Source organism: Notamacropus eugenii, chromosome 6, assembly GCF_028372415.1.
Source record: "Notamacropus eugenii isolate mMacEug1 chromosome 6, mMacEug1.pri_v2, whole genome shotgun sequence".
NCBI classification, from domain to species: Eukaryota; Metazoa; Chordata; class Mammalia; order Diprotodontia; family Macropodidae; genus Notamacropus; species Notamacropus eugenii.
Window position 1 is genome coordinate 135658060 of NC_092877.1, and position 18400 is coordinate 135676459.

The following is an 18400-nucleotide window of genomic DNA, read 5'->3' on the forward strand; positions in this document are numbered from 1 at the left end:
AGCATAATTCGAACCCAGGTCCTCCTGCCTTGGAACCCAGCATCTGGCCTTTCGCCCTGGCCCCCCTGCCAACCTGAAGGCTGCAGCTTGCTCTTACCCTCCCAGCTCTAAAGGGGAAGCTTGCTTCTGAGACCATGAGTTTTGAGGATTTCCTCCTTGTCTGGCCCTTATACCGTCAGCTTCCAGCCTGGTCAGTGCAGCCTCCCTTGGTCCTGGCTCCTTTCCCTCTGCAGCCAGTATGCTTTCCTAGGGTAATCAAGAACACATGGACTCCCCATCCCACCCCCACCACCACACCCTGATGCAGTAAGCCATCTAGGAGAGGCTAACCCTCTCCTTTTAAAAATGAAGAAACTGAGGCCCAGGGATGTTTACTTTCACCCAAACTTCCCTATAGGGAAAAAGCATCAAAAGTGAGACCTGAACCCAGCTCCTGGCTCCAGAATCATGCTAATCTTAATCTCTTCTATTCATGTGTAATTTTTGTTTCCTCAATCCACTTCAATAGCAAGGGGCATATCAAATAATGTGTTTTTATAACCCTATAATGACTAGTGTTTTTTAGATTTCACCTGTACAGTTAAACAATTCTGGTAAATATTCAGTAGGGAACTTGGCATACTTACATACACATACACATACACACACACACACACACACACACACACATACACACACAAGATGTTTCTTCAAATTACTTGGAAAAATTGATTTCTTATTAATTTACACTTGTTTGTGTTATTCTTACACTTAACAAGATTAACTTTTTAAATACAGGAATTTCTAGTCTGTTGGATTCAAGCATAAATCCATTCCCCTAATAGAAAGGTTTGCTCAGAAGCAAAAGAAAAAAATTGCTACATTTATTACTCTTTCACTAACCTTTCCTTCATCTAATCCTCAACCTAGATTCTCTAAAAGCTACAAGTATTTTCACAATAATAAGGGTTCAAGTAATGGGGAAAGTTAGTATAAAACTGGCAATGTCCTATATAATCTATTTGTAAAAATAAGTGTTTCTAAATCAGATGATGCCTAAGTGAATGTATTTTCACTTTTTACATTTATTCATTTTTTTAAAAGAGAAATTAATGTTTTTCTTTATATCACAGTAGTTTCAGAATTTAACAGCCCACTCCCAAAACTGAACAAGGAAAACCAAGTGCACAAACCAAGTGATGTAGCACGACCAAGTCCTGACAGGGTAGACAACATTCTATCCCTGTCCTGGCCAACCTGTGATGAGAAGAGAGATGTATGTTTCATTCACTCTTTACAAGGTACTGAAGGTACTCTCCAATGAATCTGACTAACTTCACTTAAAATGCATAGTGGTCAATATGTCTTTCACAGATTTGTGATTTGGTTACTAGAGGAAGAACTCTTTCCACTAAAACAGATCACAATCCATGCATAACCTGAAGCTCAGGGCTTCAGAAGGGGGATCTGAACCCAGGTACTCCTAGGTCTGTGTCTAGCATTCTGGGTACTGTATATACCACACTACCTTCCTCCTGGCTACCAAAGTAAAAGCCTGTAAACAACACACAGTCAGACCCCTCAAATACCACACGCACAGCTCTGCCCCCACCTGTCTGTTGTTCATGACTGACAAGATTCAGCTCCATAAAACAAAGCATAAGATAAAGAATGACTGAAACGAAACACCTGTCAAATGCACTTATTTTCAAGACTACAGTGTACTCAGTTTTTATTTCAAATTCGGTTTCAAATCCTTCAATCTGAAGAAAAAAATAAACACCTATTCCACAAAAATCTCCGTTACCTTTCTTCTTTTTCATTGGCTCATGGCTATCTGGAGAGGTTGGGACAGGAGAGATATCCATCGGTTCCGACTCCTCCGTGGACACTTCAACTACAGTTTCTGTGATAACATCTGGTCTCATAGCAGCATGGATAAACTCTGGAGTAGATACACAAGGAGGAACAAAGACTTCCACTACAAAAAAAAAGTTGAAAAAATTATATTTTTATCCCCCTCCCAATAAGTTTTATGACATAGAACAATTAAAAATTTGGAAGAGATATTAATTATGATTCAACTTGACTTCAACTTTAATGAGGCTTAAGAAATAAAAGACCAGCTGTCGAGTAAAGTTCTTGCCACTAAGAAATAAGAAATACAGGTAAAGGGGTATAGAAAGTTATCTGGCCCTACAGGACAAAAGAGAAGACGGAGACAAGGGCAGAGAGGGATGATAGAAGAGAGAGCAGATTGGGCATAGGGGCAATTAGAATGCTTGGTGTTTGGGGGGGGAGGGGATAAAAGGGGAGAAAATTTGTAACCCAAAATTTTGTTAAAATGAATGTTAAATGTTAAATAAATAAATTAATAATAATAAAAAAAAAGAAAGAAATGAAAGACCAGGCCATCTTTCATTCCCCTAGAATATCTATGGTTTTAACTCTATAAAAAGTACAAAAGTAAAATAAGATAATTATGAATTGGGAGGCATAATCTTGTATCAGAGAAACTGTCAGTGAGACTTTGTATTGTTTCTCTGATCTAAGAAATATAACTTTTGATCACTTTCAAAAATATATAATGTAAAGTTACATACTTCAAATTTCATACAAACAGTAAACCTACATTTTTGTCTCTAATACAGAGAATATTCTCATGCAAAACGTAAAGAATTATGATCCTTAAAATTACCTTTCATACTTCAATCAAACTATATACCTTTCCCAAATAGGAGCTGTTCTTAGAAATTACTACAAACTTTCATAAATGTCAGCTCTAGGAGACCTGGGCCATATTTGAGAAGATGAAAGACTTAAGTAAAACCATCATATATGTCCCGCTGCAACATTTTTTCTATAGGTGAAATAAAAACAAAAGTAAAGAACAGCAAAAAGTAATCATGCAACCCAGGAGACGTCCAGGCAAAGATAAAGGCAGTCCTAGTTCTACAAAGACTACCTGATAATAGAGGAATTTGCTTATAAGCCTATAAACTCTCTGGACAGCTAGGTGGCACAGTGGATAGAATGCCAAGCCTGCAGTCACTCATCTTTCTGAGTTCAAATCTTGGTTTCAGACACTTACTAGCTGTGTGACCCTGTCACTTTACCCTGAGGCAGTTTCTTCATCTATAAAATGAGCTAGAGAAAATGGCAAACCATTCTAGTTTTTTTTCCAAGAAAACCCTAATTGAGGTCTTGAAGAGTCAGATGTAATTGAAAGACAACTATAAATTCAAATTATGGTGTTTTTGTTTGTTTAAAAAACACTAGTTTGTGAAGCTACCTCCTTCTTATTAATCACCCCTCTGACTCACTGCCTATCCAATGACTCGAGAGAAAGGGAGGGGATTAAGTCCCCAATCACCATATTCTGAAGAGCTCTATGCAGCTCTATGTTCTATCTTCTAAAGAAAAATAAGACCATAATATAAATAGTACCTCTAAAACTTATACATTCGGCATATTTTTTTAAACCTACAATTTTTTTTTTTAAACTTAAAGATCTTCTATATCTCATTGATTAAATAAACATTTAAAGGTTTGGCATAAATGTATGTATAACTATATGTAAGTCAATATTTTTGATCAACTAATCCTACATGTTGATTAGTGACTATAATAATCCATTCATACTTTTTCTTTTTACAACCAATTTTCTTGAAGACTAAAACAACTTCTATAATACAGTTAACACAAGAGTTCATCCCAATGGCAGTTCACATACCAGGACTTGCCGCATCCCTCAAGCAGGTTGGAGACTCCATATGAAGCAAGGCTTCAGCAGCTTCAATTGTCTTGTCCGTGCAGTGTGCATTACTACCGTGAACTGAGGCTTCAACTAGGGAAAAAAGTCAAATGTACACCATTTAAAGTCACTTCAAGTACATATTTATCTCAAAATAAAAGGAACTCACTCCAGATGAACAGTTTTAAACATCATTAAAATGATTAGCATACGTAGATTAATCTTGAGTACAGTCTTTAGAAGTTTCAAAGCAATGAGGAATAGCTAGTATCTAAGCTTCCTTAAATGGATGTTAATTTAAAAAAAAAAAAAAAGATTTTTCTGAGGACTACCCAAAGTTGAAATTGAAATTTGAAATTGAACTCTGAAACTTTGAAATTTGAACTCTTATGTCAATTTTAAGCCAAAACTAACTAAGGAAAAATAAGTATGGTTACAGATTAACAATTCGATGAAGTAAAAAAGCACTCCTATCAATATGCTATCCAATACCATATCTAACAAAACCCTGGATCCCAAGCAGGTCCCTAACTCTAATTCCATTCAAAATAATTCAGCAGTTCTCTTAACCAGTAGAACAAATCCAAATTTCACTGTCTATATGTGATGGTGCCAATGATCCACCCTTGTGGGCCCACGTAAATGACAAGTGATTCTACTCTACAAGAAGGGTTGATTCGCTCATGGTTTGGAGGCATCCTGTCAACAACACTGCACAGATGATAGAAAGAGCAATCCTAGGATCAGAAATGTTCTACCTCATTGCCATTTTCATCTAGAGTGACCATTCCCTTCCTCCCAACAGACTTTTCTGCGCTCCTCAGAGAGCAATTCCCTTTATTCCCCTTAAGACATCCCTTCTACTTTGTGGGAAAATGGGTGAATAAGTTCTTCATAATTTACATTAAGATAAAACTTTTCATAAACTGACAGGTCCTTAATCATAAACATAACACAATTTTCAATTAATACAGTAAAAAGTTTTATAGGCCATGTTTGTTACTAGATACAGGAAAGTCAACTTTTACCAACTCCTATCCCATTTTTACAAAATAATATTGGGGGCGGGGGAACAGGTTCCAAAGTGCTGAAAATATGTGCCTTTGTATTATAAAAACAATTTCTACCCAATCTTTAAGGTAAAACAAAACCACTTTAGTAGAACTACGATTCTAAATGCTCCTAACTAGCCCCTCTACCTTCTTCTCACCAGCCTCCAATTTTTTGGACAACATTTTAAAATTCAGTGACCCCATAACCACCTGTTGCACATCATCTACACTCTTACCAAGGTAGCTGTGCCTCTGCAGTTGCTCTTTCCATTTATGGAAATCTGCTCAAAGCTCAATCGTTCCAGAGAGGCAGCCAACATCTGAGTAAATCTATCTTTAGGTGACCCTGCTTACTCTATCTGCGGCTTCACTAAATTAAAAAGGATTCAATTAGTACTTCTATCTGAAGTTCAAAAAGCCTACTGACAATTAAAATAAAATCTTTAGGCTGGAGATCACCTAAAAGAATATACTCACAGACCTATTCAACATCACATTTCAATGCTATTTAGGAGGGGAAATTCTATACTCTAGATTAATTACAAACATAAATTGAATCACAAAAAACTCGATCTAAGTAATAAAACTAGTAATTTTATCAAAGTATAACTTTCACTTATTCAATATTCTTACTAGCAATTTCACACTTTTTGTTTAAAAAAAAAAAGCCATAACAGTAAATTCCTTATGCAATTGTTTTATTAGGATATATCCTAGAGTGCCCAAAATATACATTTTGAAATGGGAATCTAACACTTTTAATACAAACAATTATCTAGAAACAAAATTCTAGCAATTTTTAAATAATTACACGTGAATCCTATTTTATAAAGTCAAAAAGGGAGAGGATTTTGGTATAAGAACATCTGCCCCCCAAACCACACATTATTATTATGTCCTTGATACTTTTTAACAGGATCAAGGTTAATACGCAAAACCAAAGTTTACTTAAACTCACAAGTTCCTTCAGACCCTGGAATATCCCTTTAAAATTTATTTTCTACTTCTCACTGAGAAACTGCTAAAACCCAGGCAGGCAAAAGTCGGGCTAAACAGAAAACTTTGTTCCAACAACCAAAGTATGTATTATTCCAAATGAAACATTTTGTTCTCAAGATCAAACATTATCCCCTAGTCAAAAATAATGTGAACCTGACTGGCACTTGAATACATATACATTATAAAGACAGGAAATGTTAAACAATGTTTACATATTAACACTCATTTTTCATTCCATTGTGGTGATTCCATCATTAAAATAAGCAAAATATTTACTTTAAGTAAACCAGGTTATGTTCAAAACTTGAAATACTCAAGTAACAATGTGTATAAATGCAAACAATATAAGAAATGCCAGACATATTTAGAAACTCAAGAAATCCCATTCATCCCCATATCAACAGTTTATGTCACTACTGCTGAACATGATCAAACACAGGATGCAAGGTATGTACTCAATCTGTTTCAAAGCAGTTTACAGAAATATGCCTCTTCATAAAATCAGACACTACCCACACTGCCATTTATCAGCACTCCATAACATAACTCAGAATAATCACTATGAAATTACAAATTACAAATATTCCTTCAAGGGCAACAAAAACGTTTCAAAGTCAAAGAATAATTGTGTAAGAGGGCTATACAATAAAGTCCAAATCAACATGCGTGTAAGAAGTAGCCACGATCAAGATGATGCATGAAGGAAAAAGGAGACGGCCAGCATCATATTGAAAATATGAAATTGAAAAGGAGCTGGAAGATTATACTGGCATTCACAAAATATTAAAAGATCCAGAGAACAGCCTCATCCTTTATGGATAATTTATAGAAAGACAAAGCTAAGAACCATACAGGACAAGAAAGGAAAGGTTGACATTTGCAATGGTAGAAACCCGCATCAACAAAAATACTAAGAAATATTTAATAACTACTTCAGATTCTCTCCACCTCAAGTTCTGAATCATAAATTTAGTGTTGGAAGAGAGCTTGAGTTCGTTTAATCTAACTCCCTTCATTTTACAACTAAGAAACCTGAAGCTCAGAGACACTGAGTCATACAGAATATAAGTGGAAGAGCCAGGATCTGAACTCAAGGTCATTTGACTCTCCATCACTTGTATCTACAAAAATATGCTTTGCTTTGAAAACAGTCTGTGATTTCTGAATGGCTTTTTAATCTCTGTTACAAGGGATAGCTCATGCTTAAGGGAAGCAGAGGTACACATACACATATATATGGAAATAAATGTGACGTCTAAGGCAAGGCATCAATAAATGAGATTAAAAAATTTTAAAACCTACCTACTAGTTCAAATTGGACATCTAGATAATTTATTGATCACCAAAGAAACAAAAACTTAATGTTCGCTCTAACAAGATGTATTAATTTCTGATATTTATCAACTATAGCATTTTATCCCTATCAAGAGTTCAATAAAATGTTATTATTGATTACGTTTGAACTTATAACTTTGATTTTAATGGTGTGCTACATTTTTCACAAAATATTAGTTTAAAAAATCACATTTTATCTTGCTCCTTAAAACTTGATTTATTGGTTACTATTTTTAGAGACGTGTCTGAACTATTATAGAAAGGAAAAATAAACACCCCCCCAAAAAAACCTATGATTCCTCTGGCACAGGTAACTTCCAATACAGGAAAATCCCTCTACCAATGTAGACTGGCTTCTGCTCAGAGTTAAAGGGTAAAGGTTAGAATGCAGGCTACACTTTTTTTCAGTCTCCCTGGCTGGTATTGCTACTGCTGATACACCAAAGGACAAAAAACACAAGGGACACAACAGGGAACAGGTTTAAGGAAACATCAGAAATGGGAAAGTTTTGATAACAAAAACATTGCTTGTGTCCCCATGCACTGTCTGGTGCATGCCTCTTCCACTTCTTCCTAGTCCAACAGTGTTATATGGTAGATTATTCTGAGCTCTCTCTCACTCAACAGCTGTCAGAAAACACCAAACTTGGTCATTCAGCCTGACAAGAGGCATACCTCAGCTTTTGGGAAGAGAATCCCAGCAAGGATCTAGTTCATAACAATGTTTGTAGTGCAAAACTAAAAGTTAGTAGCATGTTTAATTAGAGGGCAATGGAAAGAGTGAAAAAAAACCCATTTCATTAATTACTGTGCCTCTCACCAGCAAGAGGATAAACTAACATTACAAGGTCATCCCTCAACTGCAGTCCCTTATTTACAATAGCTTATCCTTTAATGCCCTGGAGCAACTATCTAGCAACTCTAATACTAGAGTGAAAAATAATACCAAATATTAAATGCCATAGTAAATTTTCATTTTCAAAATTAGCTTTTGCTCAGTGTAAAAACTGAGTAATTTTTTCTCTATAATATTTTAAGCCCTTTTCAAGATTATGATTTTACTACGTTTGAAACAGAGTAACTCAACTAAAATTCAGTGTGGAAGAATCTAAATGACAATCATTTGGGAGATGAAACACCAGATCTGAGATCAAAGGACTCTGAATCACAGCTCTGCTTGCTCACCTGCTACCTTGGGCAAGTGTGATTTAAGCAAGTCCTTTAACGTCTAGGTGATGGCTCAGTAAAATGAGAGTTAGATCTGATTATCACTGAGGCACCCCTTTTTTTTTTTTTTTTTTAGTATCAATCCTAGAGGAATTTTTTTGTGCTTTTTCTTAAACCAGACCAGTGCTTTTATCACAGACTTCAGATAGCTCCAGGCAAAGAACTTCCTCAACCAAAGCTTCAACAGTTTATAGTTTTAGAGTTGCCTGGGGGCAATGAGAGGTTAAACTCAGGGTTACACAGCTGATAAGTGTCAGAGATGGAACTTAAACTCTCATCTTCCTGACTGAGGCCAGTTATCTATCCACTTTGACACGCTTGCTGATCTAAGGAATTACAGTATCCAATTTTCAAAAAAAGAAACAAAATTTTGCAACAAGATACAAGTTTTCCATAAATATCCATTTGCAGCTTTCCCAATGTTTGAGCTGAAACACAGGCTAAGTGAAATTTATGTAATTATCCAGATAATTTAGACACTTCTCCCCACCCCAAAAAAACTTGCTATTAAGAAAAAAAAGGACTTTTAATCCAAGCTAGTCTGACTGACTAATCTACCTTAACTTGAGTTACATTACTACTGCTTTCCTCTTTATTTCAGTAGATACATGACTACTGAAAAGCAAATGATTGAATACACTCATAAATTAACGTCAAAAGATCAATGACATATCCTCTCCTGTTTTATGCTAACATTTTTTAACCATATCCTACAAATTTGTCTAATTTTTCAACTTACTCTCTCCACTAGACCACACTGGTAACAGTCTAAACAAGAAAGTAAAGCATCTTTTACAGTACAGAGTAAAAGTCAAGAGTTATGAAAACTAAGATTTGATTCCCACCTAAACCACTTGCTAGCTATATGACCATGGACAACCTGAGCCTCAGTTTCTTCATCTGTAAAATGGAAATAACAAACTATCTGAGACAGGAGTTGTTTTGAGGAATACACTTTGATAAGTTTAAAGTACTAGATATGTGTTAATTACTGAATTAGTAAAACACATTTACTGATTGTTAAATTATTAAAAATAGCAATAAAGTCTAGCTAGATTAAGAGCTCAGTATTATAAGAAAAGGGTTTAGATTTTCCATGTTCTAAACCCAAATGCCCCAAATTAAAATACTTATTACAATAAAAATGATACAGGTGTCTTGGCACACCATGGTAGTTTTGGTCCTCCTCCAGGAAGCTTTTTTAGTAAACACCACTCTGAGCCACACTAATACAATTCCTATTCCATCCAATCCCCTCATCTACTCAGGCCATTACAATATTTGTCTGAACAGCTTTTAAAAATCATGTCTAAGTTCATCTCCCTTTTTGTACTGCCAAAATCCTCAAAGGCATAGATATAAAATGGAATACATGATTACTTTTTTTTCACATTCTGTCCATTTTCTAAGGAATTACAATAGGATCTGGACCTGTGATTTTACTGGTATAGGAATCTTAAGTGAGGAAACTCCCTCTACAAATGCAGGTCAGAACCTTGTTTCTCTATTTGACAAGCAAACAAAATTAAACTGAGTCTCAGGATCATAAGATATATTAATGATTAAAACAAGAATTGAGAATTATGGTCTTGAATCTGAGGTGGGCCACCTTTCCAAATTTTAATTTATTCAATTTATGTAATTAACTTTGAACAAATTAGTAAACCTGTCTCAAGTTTCTTCCTAAAATAGGAAACATAAAGTGACCTAACTCACTCAGATTACAAGAAGCAATCATTATGGAAATAACTGAGAAATTTCATATAATCCTTTTCTTTGCAAAACGTTACAATCTTGAGAAGCAATTATAATTATAATGCTATTTCCTAATACACTGGGTCAAATACAATAGAACTAGAAAACAACTTCACCTCCTTCTTCGTTTTCAAAATTAGACTTAATGCTCAGCATTTCCTACCACCCCTCCTCCGATTCCAAACAAAATAGAGACATGCCAGATTTAACCACCTGTTTCATTTCCCAAAGCTTATGAAACAACTTTTTACTGACTTAAGAAACTCAAACGTTTATGACAACTTTGCCTTCTTACCTTTCCAATCTATACCAGTTTCTCAAGAGTCTACAGTGAAACTTAACTTCAAGAAACTATTACTGGAATTAAAAAGATTTCACATGCAAGAAGAGCGATAACATATCCTCATATTAAAGTTTAAAATAAATATTACACCAGCATCAGGAACATAAAGTTGACACACATACACACCTACCACACTAAAGATTAAAAACCATGTGGTTGGTAGACTAAAGAGAAAAAAACTTAGTTATCAATGTGTCCTGACATTTACTAAGACACTTCCCCTATGAAGTTAGAATTTTTTTCTACGATGATAATTTTACTTAACCTACTTCAAAGGTTATATCATTGCTTATAAACATTACTCACCTGTCCAGATTTGTTTTTAAAAAAAATTTATGCTTCCAAGCCCTTTGAAAAGTGTCATAAATCTTACTAGCATTTTATTTCAGAGGATCAGACTCAATTAAGGAATCTTAGGTTTATTCAGTCCAACTTCCTCGTTTTGCCAAAGAAACTGAGGCAAAGAGAAGTGACATGCCCAAGGTCACACGCGTTGGAGCGTGTGTGAAGGGGGTGAAGGCCTCCAAACCACTACTATTTCGTCAGGCTAAGGTTAAAATCCACAAACTTACACTTACTCAGGAATCTAGAGGAACACAAAGAACTTAGTTATGTGCTTAAATTGAACACTAAACTTTATTTCCTTGAACTATTAACACCAGGAAGAGACCAGGAGCAGGGCATCAGTCCTACCACTGCTGTGTCAATTTCTAATCATCCTCTTATAATCAACCGAGACACTTAATAGGATTGAGAACAGGGACGAGCGCTGTGCTGTCCCGGTGCCGCAGCCCCAGAACACGCAAAGCACACGGGTTCCGCTCACGAACGCGGAGCCCAAAGGCCGGTGTGGGCGTTATTGAAGCTTTCGATGGAACCCCAGTCCGTGCCCTTCCGCTGCAGCAGCGGTGCAGCACATCCCCCACCCTCGCGGCCACTTCCGTGTTTACACTCCTCTTCCCTCCAATTCCATGCGTACATTGTCAGCTTTACTCCCGCCCAACCTCCATTGGCCCAGCGCAGGCCACAAGGCCCGCCCCCAGAAATCAACGTTCTTATTTGGAACATCCCCGAGAAGGGATTGGAACGGAAGCCTTGTCAATCTCGCCGATTCTGTCCTCTCCGCTGCGCTTCCGCTATGGTGGGAGGTTTGGGGGGGAGGGGAAAGGGGGCGACACCGTGCTGAGACTTCCCCAGGGCCGAGCCTGCCTCCTGCCCGCCCGCCAACCCTGCTGGTGCCCGCTACTCATAAAAAACCAGGCAAATCGTGCTTTCTGTGCATCCCCGCCCCACCGCTCAAACCATCCCACCACCTCCCGCCCCACAAACAGCCCCCCGCTCCCGCGAGGGGAGGGGGCTGCGTTAGGCTGCCTCCCGTCCTTCAGCGAGCAGGGCTGGGCTCCGAGGCACGGGCCCGGGCAGGGGCAGCCCCCTCGGCTGACTCCCAGGCGCCGTGACCCTTTGCGGGACCGTTACTCCTCAAAGTGCACCAGGTGCGAGGGGGCGGGGAGCGCTTTTGGCGGGTCCCCGCGGCCGCTCCGCCGCTTCTCTCCGGGAGTCACGGGGAGAGCACGGGGGGGCGAGTCCCGGCGCCCCCTCCCCGGGCGGCCCCGGCCTCTCCGGCCAGACAGCGTGGCAGGGCAGCGGAGACAACAGCCGCGCTCGCTCCCCGCTCCCTCGCCCACTTCCTGGTTCCTCAGCCGCTGGGGCGCAGCGCAAACTCTCCCGCCCGGGAGTCGCCAACTTGAGCGCGGCGCACGTTCTCCGGCCCCGGCTGCCGGCGCCCGGCCCGGGAGGCGGCGCCGCTGCCGTCGGGGGCAGCCCCGGGGCCCCGGCCCCGAGGAGCGGGCAGGTTCTTCCCCAAGGCGATCACTTCCTGATTCGTCGCCTCCATTACTTCATTCAGTGCTCCCTCTCCAGCCCGGCCTCCCAGCGCCTCCCGCCGCTCCCTGCACCGGTCGCCGCCGCCGCTTCGAGCCGCCTCCCGCCCCTTCACACGCCGCCGCCGCCTGCACCCGTGCACAGGAACACGAGTTGCCCGGTCCTTACCGGCCCGGATGAGCAGATCCAGCTGGTTGGTGGGCCCCTCATGCAGAGAAGTCGCCATGTTTATCCCGGGGCTGGAGCTGCTGCTGCTTCACATTGACTTAACGCTGGGAGCAGCGGCGGCGGCGGGGGAGGAGGCGGAACCACAGGCAGAGGCGCACACGCACACACACTTGCAGACACACACACACAGCCACACCGAGGGATCCTTGCGCGTCCTCCCGACAGGAAGCCGCCGAACCGGCCCAGCTCCCAGGCGTCCGCCGGCCGAGAAAGCCCAGCAGCTAACGGTAGGGGCTGCAGCGGCGGCTCGACTGGCAACGCGATCCTTCCGCCCTGCAGCCCAGACAGGAAGTCCCCGACATTCGCGCACGGCCGCTCCGCCACCCGCGGCCGGGGGAGGAGACTCTGACACCTGAGGCTAAGGAATCTCGGCCGGGCCTGCCCCGCTCGGAGCAGGCACCAGAACTGCCTCCAACGGCCCGGGCTCCAGCTCGGGCTCCCTCGGCCGGGCCGTCGCGGCGCCGGCTGGCGGCGTCCGTCCCTCCTTCAGGTGATGGAGGTGCCCGTTTGAAGGAGGGACCCAAGATGGTCACGTACGGAAAATTATGTCCCCGCAACTTTTCGGGGAAGGAAGAAGCGCTTCGACTAGTTTCAAAAAACTCCTTTCCTCTTCCGAAAAACTGTCGAGAACTTCATACCGAGTAAACAACTAAAGTGACCGATCTGTCATACGTGAAGCCGTTCGCAAATCTGTCTAAACATATGACCCTTATCATTAATAACTGGCTAGAAACAATCTGTGAATGGTGTCGCATTTAGCCTCTCTATTCTCTCATTAAGGACAAAAGATCACCAGAAGTACTAACGTAAGCACTAGATAAGCACACAATTCCTTGCTGCTAAATCAGTGTGTAAGATCAGGAAACCAAGACAATTTAGAGCAGAAAAAATATTAACCTCCCAAGTTACAACGTTCTTTCTTTGATACCAGGTTTTGAAAATGTGACAATAGTAGCTGACGTAAAAATTTTTCAAGTTTACAATGCCTTTTCCTTACAAAATCCTATTAAGTAAATGAGAGGGGTAAACTGTCTGAATAGAGAACCTGGCAATTAGCAATTTAACATGATCAATATGTAAAAGAAAATGGGTTGGTTTTTAATAAGTTTGGCCAAACTCTTCATTTAGTTCAATTTTTTTAAAACCTGAATTATCTGACAACACATACAGCCTATAAAAAGTTAAGTTCAGGTGTTTACCTAGTGCAATGCCAATTTATTACAATAGGTTTCATTGCATCATGAAGATCTCAACTGCCTTGAAATACACACTTAGGGTCAACACGGGGTTAGATTGAATTGAGCATTTCTGTTCTTTATTTCTCTTCACACGTACTCATATCTAAATGTACTTGTGTTTGCTATAGATGTCATACCGCTAAATCTGATCCTGCTTGTCCCAAGGTACATCTACCAAATCTAGAACAAAAACTACATTAACAGCACTGTTTTCACTTCTGTTCAATCAGTATTTTAAAAGCACTGATTGATAAAGACAGTGATTGGTAATTTTATCAGTTTAAACTGTTAGGGGAAGAGAGGACAAATACCAACAATATCTTCTGGTTTTAGATAATTTCATATAGTTTGTTTATAAATGAAAATAGTGATACTAGTCAACTCTACATTTGTTCTCAGGTTTAAGCAAGCTCAAATAGAGAGACTTCTAGGAAAGTGTTAGTTTGAGATTGGTCCACAACATATAACTTTTATCAAGTCATTTGTTTCTTGCTATATAAATGAATACGATGTACAAATAGTGGAATGAGTCAGTCCCTGTATCTTATGGTAGCTGGGGGGGCTGAGGCTTAATCACTCTTTCACAGTGCTTAGCACAGACCTGCAGGAAATTATGCCCTTAATAAAGGTTTAAAGATAATCCACTCAATCTTCACTTCTATTAGGATTGTCAGAGAGGGAATATATGATTAACTCTGTGACTGTCAGAGAAAAGTGACCAAAACAATGAATTGGAGATGATCTCTTATTTGTACATTTAAAGTCCATGCAAAAATCCCACATGCTTTCTTGCCATTATATCCTATTCAGTAATTTTTAGAGATTAATGAATATTGAGAAGTGGTTGAAATTATCGGATTATCTTTACAATTCTTCCAGCTCCAAGATTTTACACACAAAAGCAAAAGTTAATTACCTTGGTAATACTTAAGAATTTCCTGTTTTAATTTTCAATCTTAATTACTATATTTACATAAACTTCCATTTGTGCTAATACAATTGCAGTGAAGTTTTCACATCAAAGCTGTTTTCATCTGCCCGAAGATAGTAACAGTGTCTTGTTGATCTGTTACAATGAAGCAGATTATTAAAAATGCTTTCTTCCTTAAGTCTGTCCATGTAACTTGTCAACTTTTCCTAAAGACTTGAATGTTACACGTTGAACAAAGAAAAATTCTTCAGAGATTTTGACACTTGTTTTTCCATCAAACAGAAACTGCCCTTCTGCTTGTTTTATCTTTCAATCTGTGAGCTATGTTGTTTTACTCTGGCATGACATAAGCTCATAAAATGAGTATCCATCAATTGGAGAATGATTGAACAAACTGCTATATAAATATACTGTAATATTACTGTGTTTTAATCAACAAATATGAGGATTTTATGAGTTCTGCGACTAAAGAAAGAAGAACAAAGAAAATACTCATGACTAAAACGCTAAAAGTTAACAATAAAAAGTATCTGAAATCTGAAGAACTGTAATGAACAATCTTTGTCAGGCACAAATGCTATGGAACATTAACAGACTATATTCCTCCTATGAACAGGGAGAAATTAAAGATATGAAAACTGTAGCTGTGAAATGCAATATACTATCAGAAAGGGTTGCTCTGTTCTTTGCCTTCACTTAATGTTTGTTTTTGTTGTTACAGGGAAGAATTTAGAAGACAATGGGAAATGACTATTATAAAAACAGAAAGACAAAAATGAGTTTTTCCTTAAAAAAAAAAAGTTTGTAATGTACTGAAGGCAAGGATTATTTCCTTTCTGACATCTTAAATATAAAGAGGTTCTCAATAAAGGTTTTTTTTGAATGAATGATATCCAGTAGGCTGAACTTGGGACAACCCAAAAAATTTAATCAAGTATCCAAAGGAAATTACAAATAAAGTGATTTCACCTGAAACGTAGTTCCAACGCACTAACTCCCTGTTATGAAAGTCCTGTGAATTTCATCTTAGAAGATTAATTATTTTATTTAGTTTTTTCTGCCTCCTAGGGCAGAAATCTGGAAGATTTCTCCATCCAGGCAGGGATATCTGTTGGCCAACTTGTTCTTGAGCACGTTTCTTTTTTCTGACTTTTGGTAGCACAAAATACTGATGCTGCCATTTTGACAACCATTTATGGATTACTGTATCAATTATTATGATTTTTGTCTGAGATGTTAGTCTTCAGAATTATTTACAAATAGAATTTATTAAGTGCTCGTGTACACAAAACTGGCTAAACTAATCTGTCCACATTGGTTGCTACATGCTATTCAAAAAGCTGTATGTAAACACAAATTCAAAGACCTGAGTTATTTATTCTGTCGGTGTTATTGTCCTAAAATGCTTAGAATATGTCACCCAATTCATATCTTAGATATAGTAAACATTTTCTCCATTTCTTTCAAGTTTTGTATTAAGTAACACATGGCTTAGTGCTTGAGAGGCTCTACCTCTTATGATGAAGGTTTCCAGACTAAGTCAATTTTTAATTAAAATATAATGGGAATTCAAGTCAAATTCAAATCAGTGAACTCCCAGCATATTCTTCCACAGTATCGGAATTTTATTATATTCCAACACACAGACTGTTGTCTAGGCTTAGAAATGTTTATTATAAAAAGTTTTTACCATAAATTAATTTGTCAAATTTAATTGGGGAAAAGGTCTAGCTTGGCCCTCAGCTATTATCAACTTAAAAATCAAATCAATTTAGATATTTTTTTCTAATGGTTAGAAATTTATCACCAATGTTAAATATAAATCACCATCAACTCACTAAAGTTTTTATATATTCAAATTGAAAGATTCTTACCAGCTCACCTTCCAAAAATTCTCAAAAGAATCCTCCTATCTCTAACCTTAGAAAGAACTATGTTCCTAAAAGGAGCTTCAAAAGAATGCCTGGTGGTTGAAGCATATACAGACCACATTTAGGATTAAGATAAATATTTTGAAATGTTCTATAAAGTGTCCCAGATCTGGAAACATAAGGCAGCTTTATCAAACTAAAAGAGGAAAACATCAGAATTGAAGTTTATTTGGGATTTGATTGATACTTAAATTCTGACATTCTAAACATGTCAAGATGTCAAAGTTTTCTTGATATTAGTGACTGACATCACTTAACTCATCTTTCATGGTATTTGGTTCAGAAAGGATGTGAACAAATCCTCCATTATCTCCTTCCTCCTTGCCTCCAAAGGAAAAAAAACATAGGCTGTTACACTGACAGTCACAAAAACTGAATGTACTCTATGATCCAGTGATAATGACCTCTTTACTATTTCTTACATAAGACATTCTACCTTCCAACTCAATGCATTTTCAAAGGCTGTTCTCCACATCTGAAATTCTCTCTCTCTCTCTCCTGGGCTCCACCTCCTGGTTTCCTTAAGTCTCAAGTAAAATTCTACCTTCTACAAAAAGTCTTTTCCATTTTCCAGTCTTCCATAATGTCAGTGTCTTCCCTCTGAAACTATTTCCATTTTATTCTGTATATACAATGCTTGTATACAGTTGTTTGTGTGTTGTTTCCCCATTAGACTGAGAGATCGTTAAGGGCAGGGACTAGTTTGGGGCCATTTTTTGGTAGCCTCAGCACTCAGCACATTGCCAGGAAAACAGTATTTAATAAATGTTTGGTGACTTATTGACTTGGATAAGCCAGAATGGTAAATAATTATTTATATGATTTACACTTAAATTTGTAATGTATTTTAGTATTTAAATATATAAATTTGCATAATTTTCTGAGAATCCACCATACTTCCAAGAAAAATAATGATACTGCAAAAGGAAGTCCTGATCCGGAGGTGAGCTTATGCAACCTTTTCCATCTTGCAAAAATGATGAAGCCCTCTTTACTAACAATGGTTATGGGATAGACAGTATAACTTCCTAAAGATAAGCTGCCCTATTTTTTTAATATTTGTAGTTTGTACTACTCTGGCAGCAAAAGCAACTACACATTTTGTCATTCAAAGCCTTTTTCTTGGTAGCTATCAGAGAGGAAAAGACTTGGAAATGTTCTGATAAACTGAAAGGATGAAAGAATAAACAAGGGTAGTAATGTTAAACAGTGGAAGCAGAAATACCACTGTTACTACTATGTCATCTCTTATCCCACAGGTTATTCTAAGATGAGAATTTTGTTCTCCAATCAAATGCTAGATGTTCAATACCTTTCAGTCTCAACCTGTTGCCTATTCCCTGTCAAGGAAAGTTCACTGCCTAGAAATAAAGACTCTCCCAAATCTGCCCCCACACTATCTTCCCTTCCAGCCTCTCTCCATTCTCAAACCATTTACTACCTTCCATATGCATTGGGGAAGCTGGACAGCTCAGTGGCTAGACCACTGGGCCTTGAATGAGGAAGACCTGAGTTCAGACTTACTAGCTGTGTGACCCGAGGCAAGTCATTTCACCCTGTTTGTCTTAATCCAAACCCCCATGGACAGTAGGGTCATGAAAAGTCAGACACGACTGAACATATACATTCTTCTCACCTTAACCCATCATTCATACTGTTTCCTGTGTTTGAAATGTGTTTCATCTGTTAGATTCCTGCCCATCCTTGAACACCCAGCTCCAATGCCACCATCTCTAGGAAGCTTACT

At 38.5% G+C, this 18400-nt stretch overlaps 1 protein-coding gene across 7 annotated transcripts in view; it reads right to left on the minus strand.

Moving 5' to 3' along the window:
- ELF2 (E74 like ETS transcription factor 2) overlaps positions 1–18400 on the minus strand; it is an 82814-nt gene that overhangs the window by 10609 nt on the left and 53805 nt on the right. For 5 of the 7 annotated variants that reach the window (XM_072621059.1, XM_072621057.1, XM_072621063.1 and 2 more), the window contains 2 exons: positions 3713–3826; positions 1787–1960 (listed from right to left, as the gene is read on the minus strand). In XM_072621059.1, the coding sequence (XP_072477160.1) occupies positions 1787–1960; positions 3713–3826 (288 nt within the window). Of the gene's footprint in view, positions 1–1786; positions 1961–3712; positions 3827–12493; positions 17469–18400 lie in introns of those variants that run through there. The other 2 variants (XM_072621061.1, XM_072621060.1) reach the window with 2 other exon arrangements.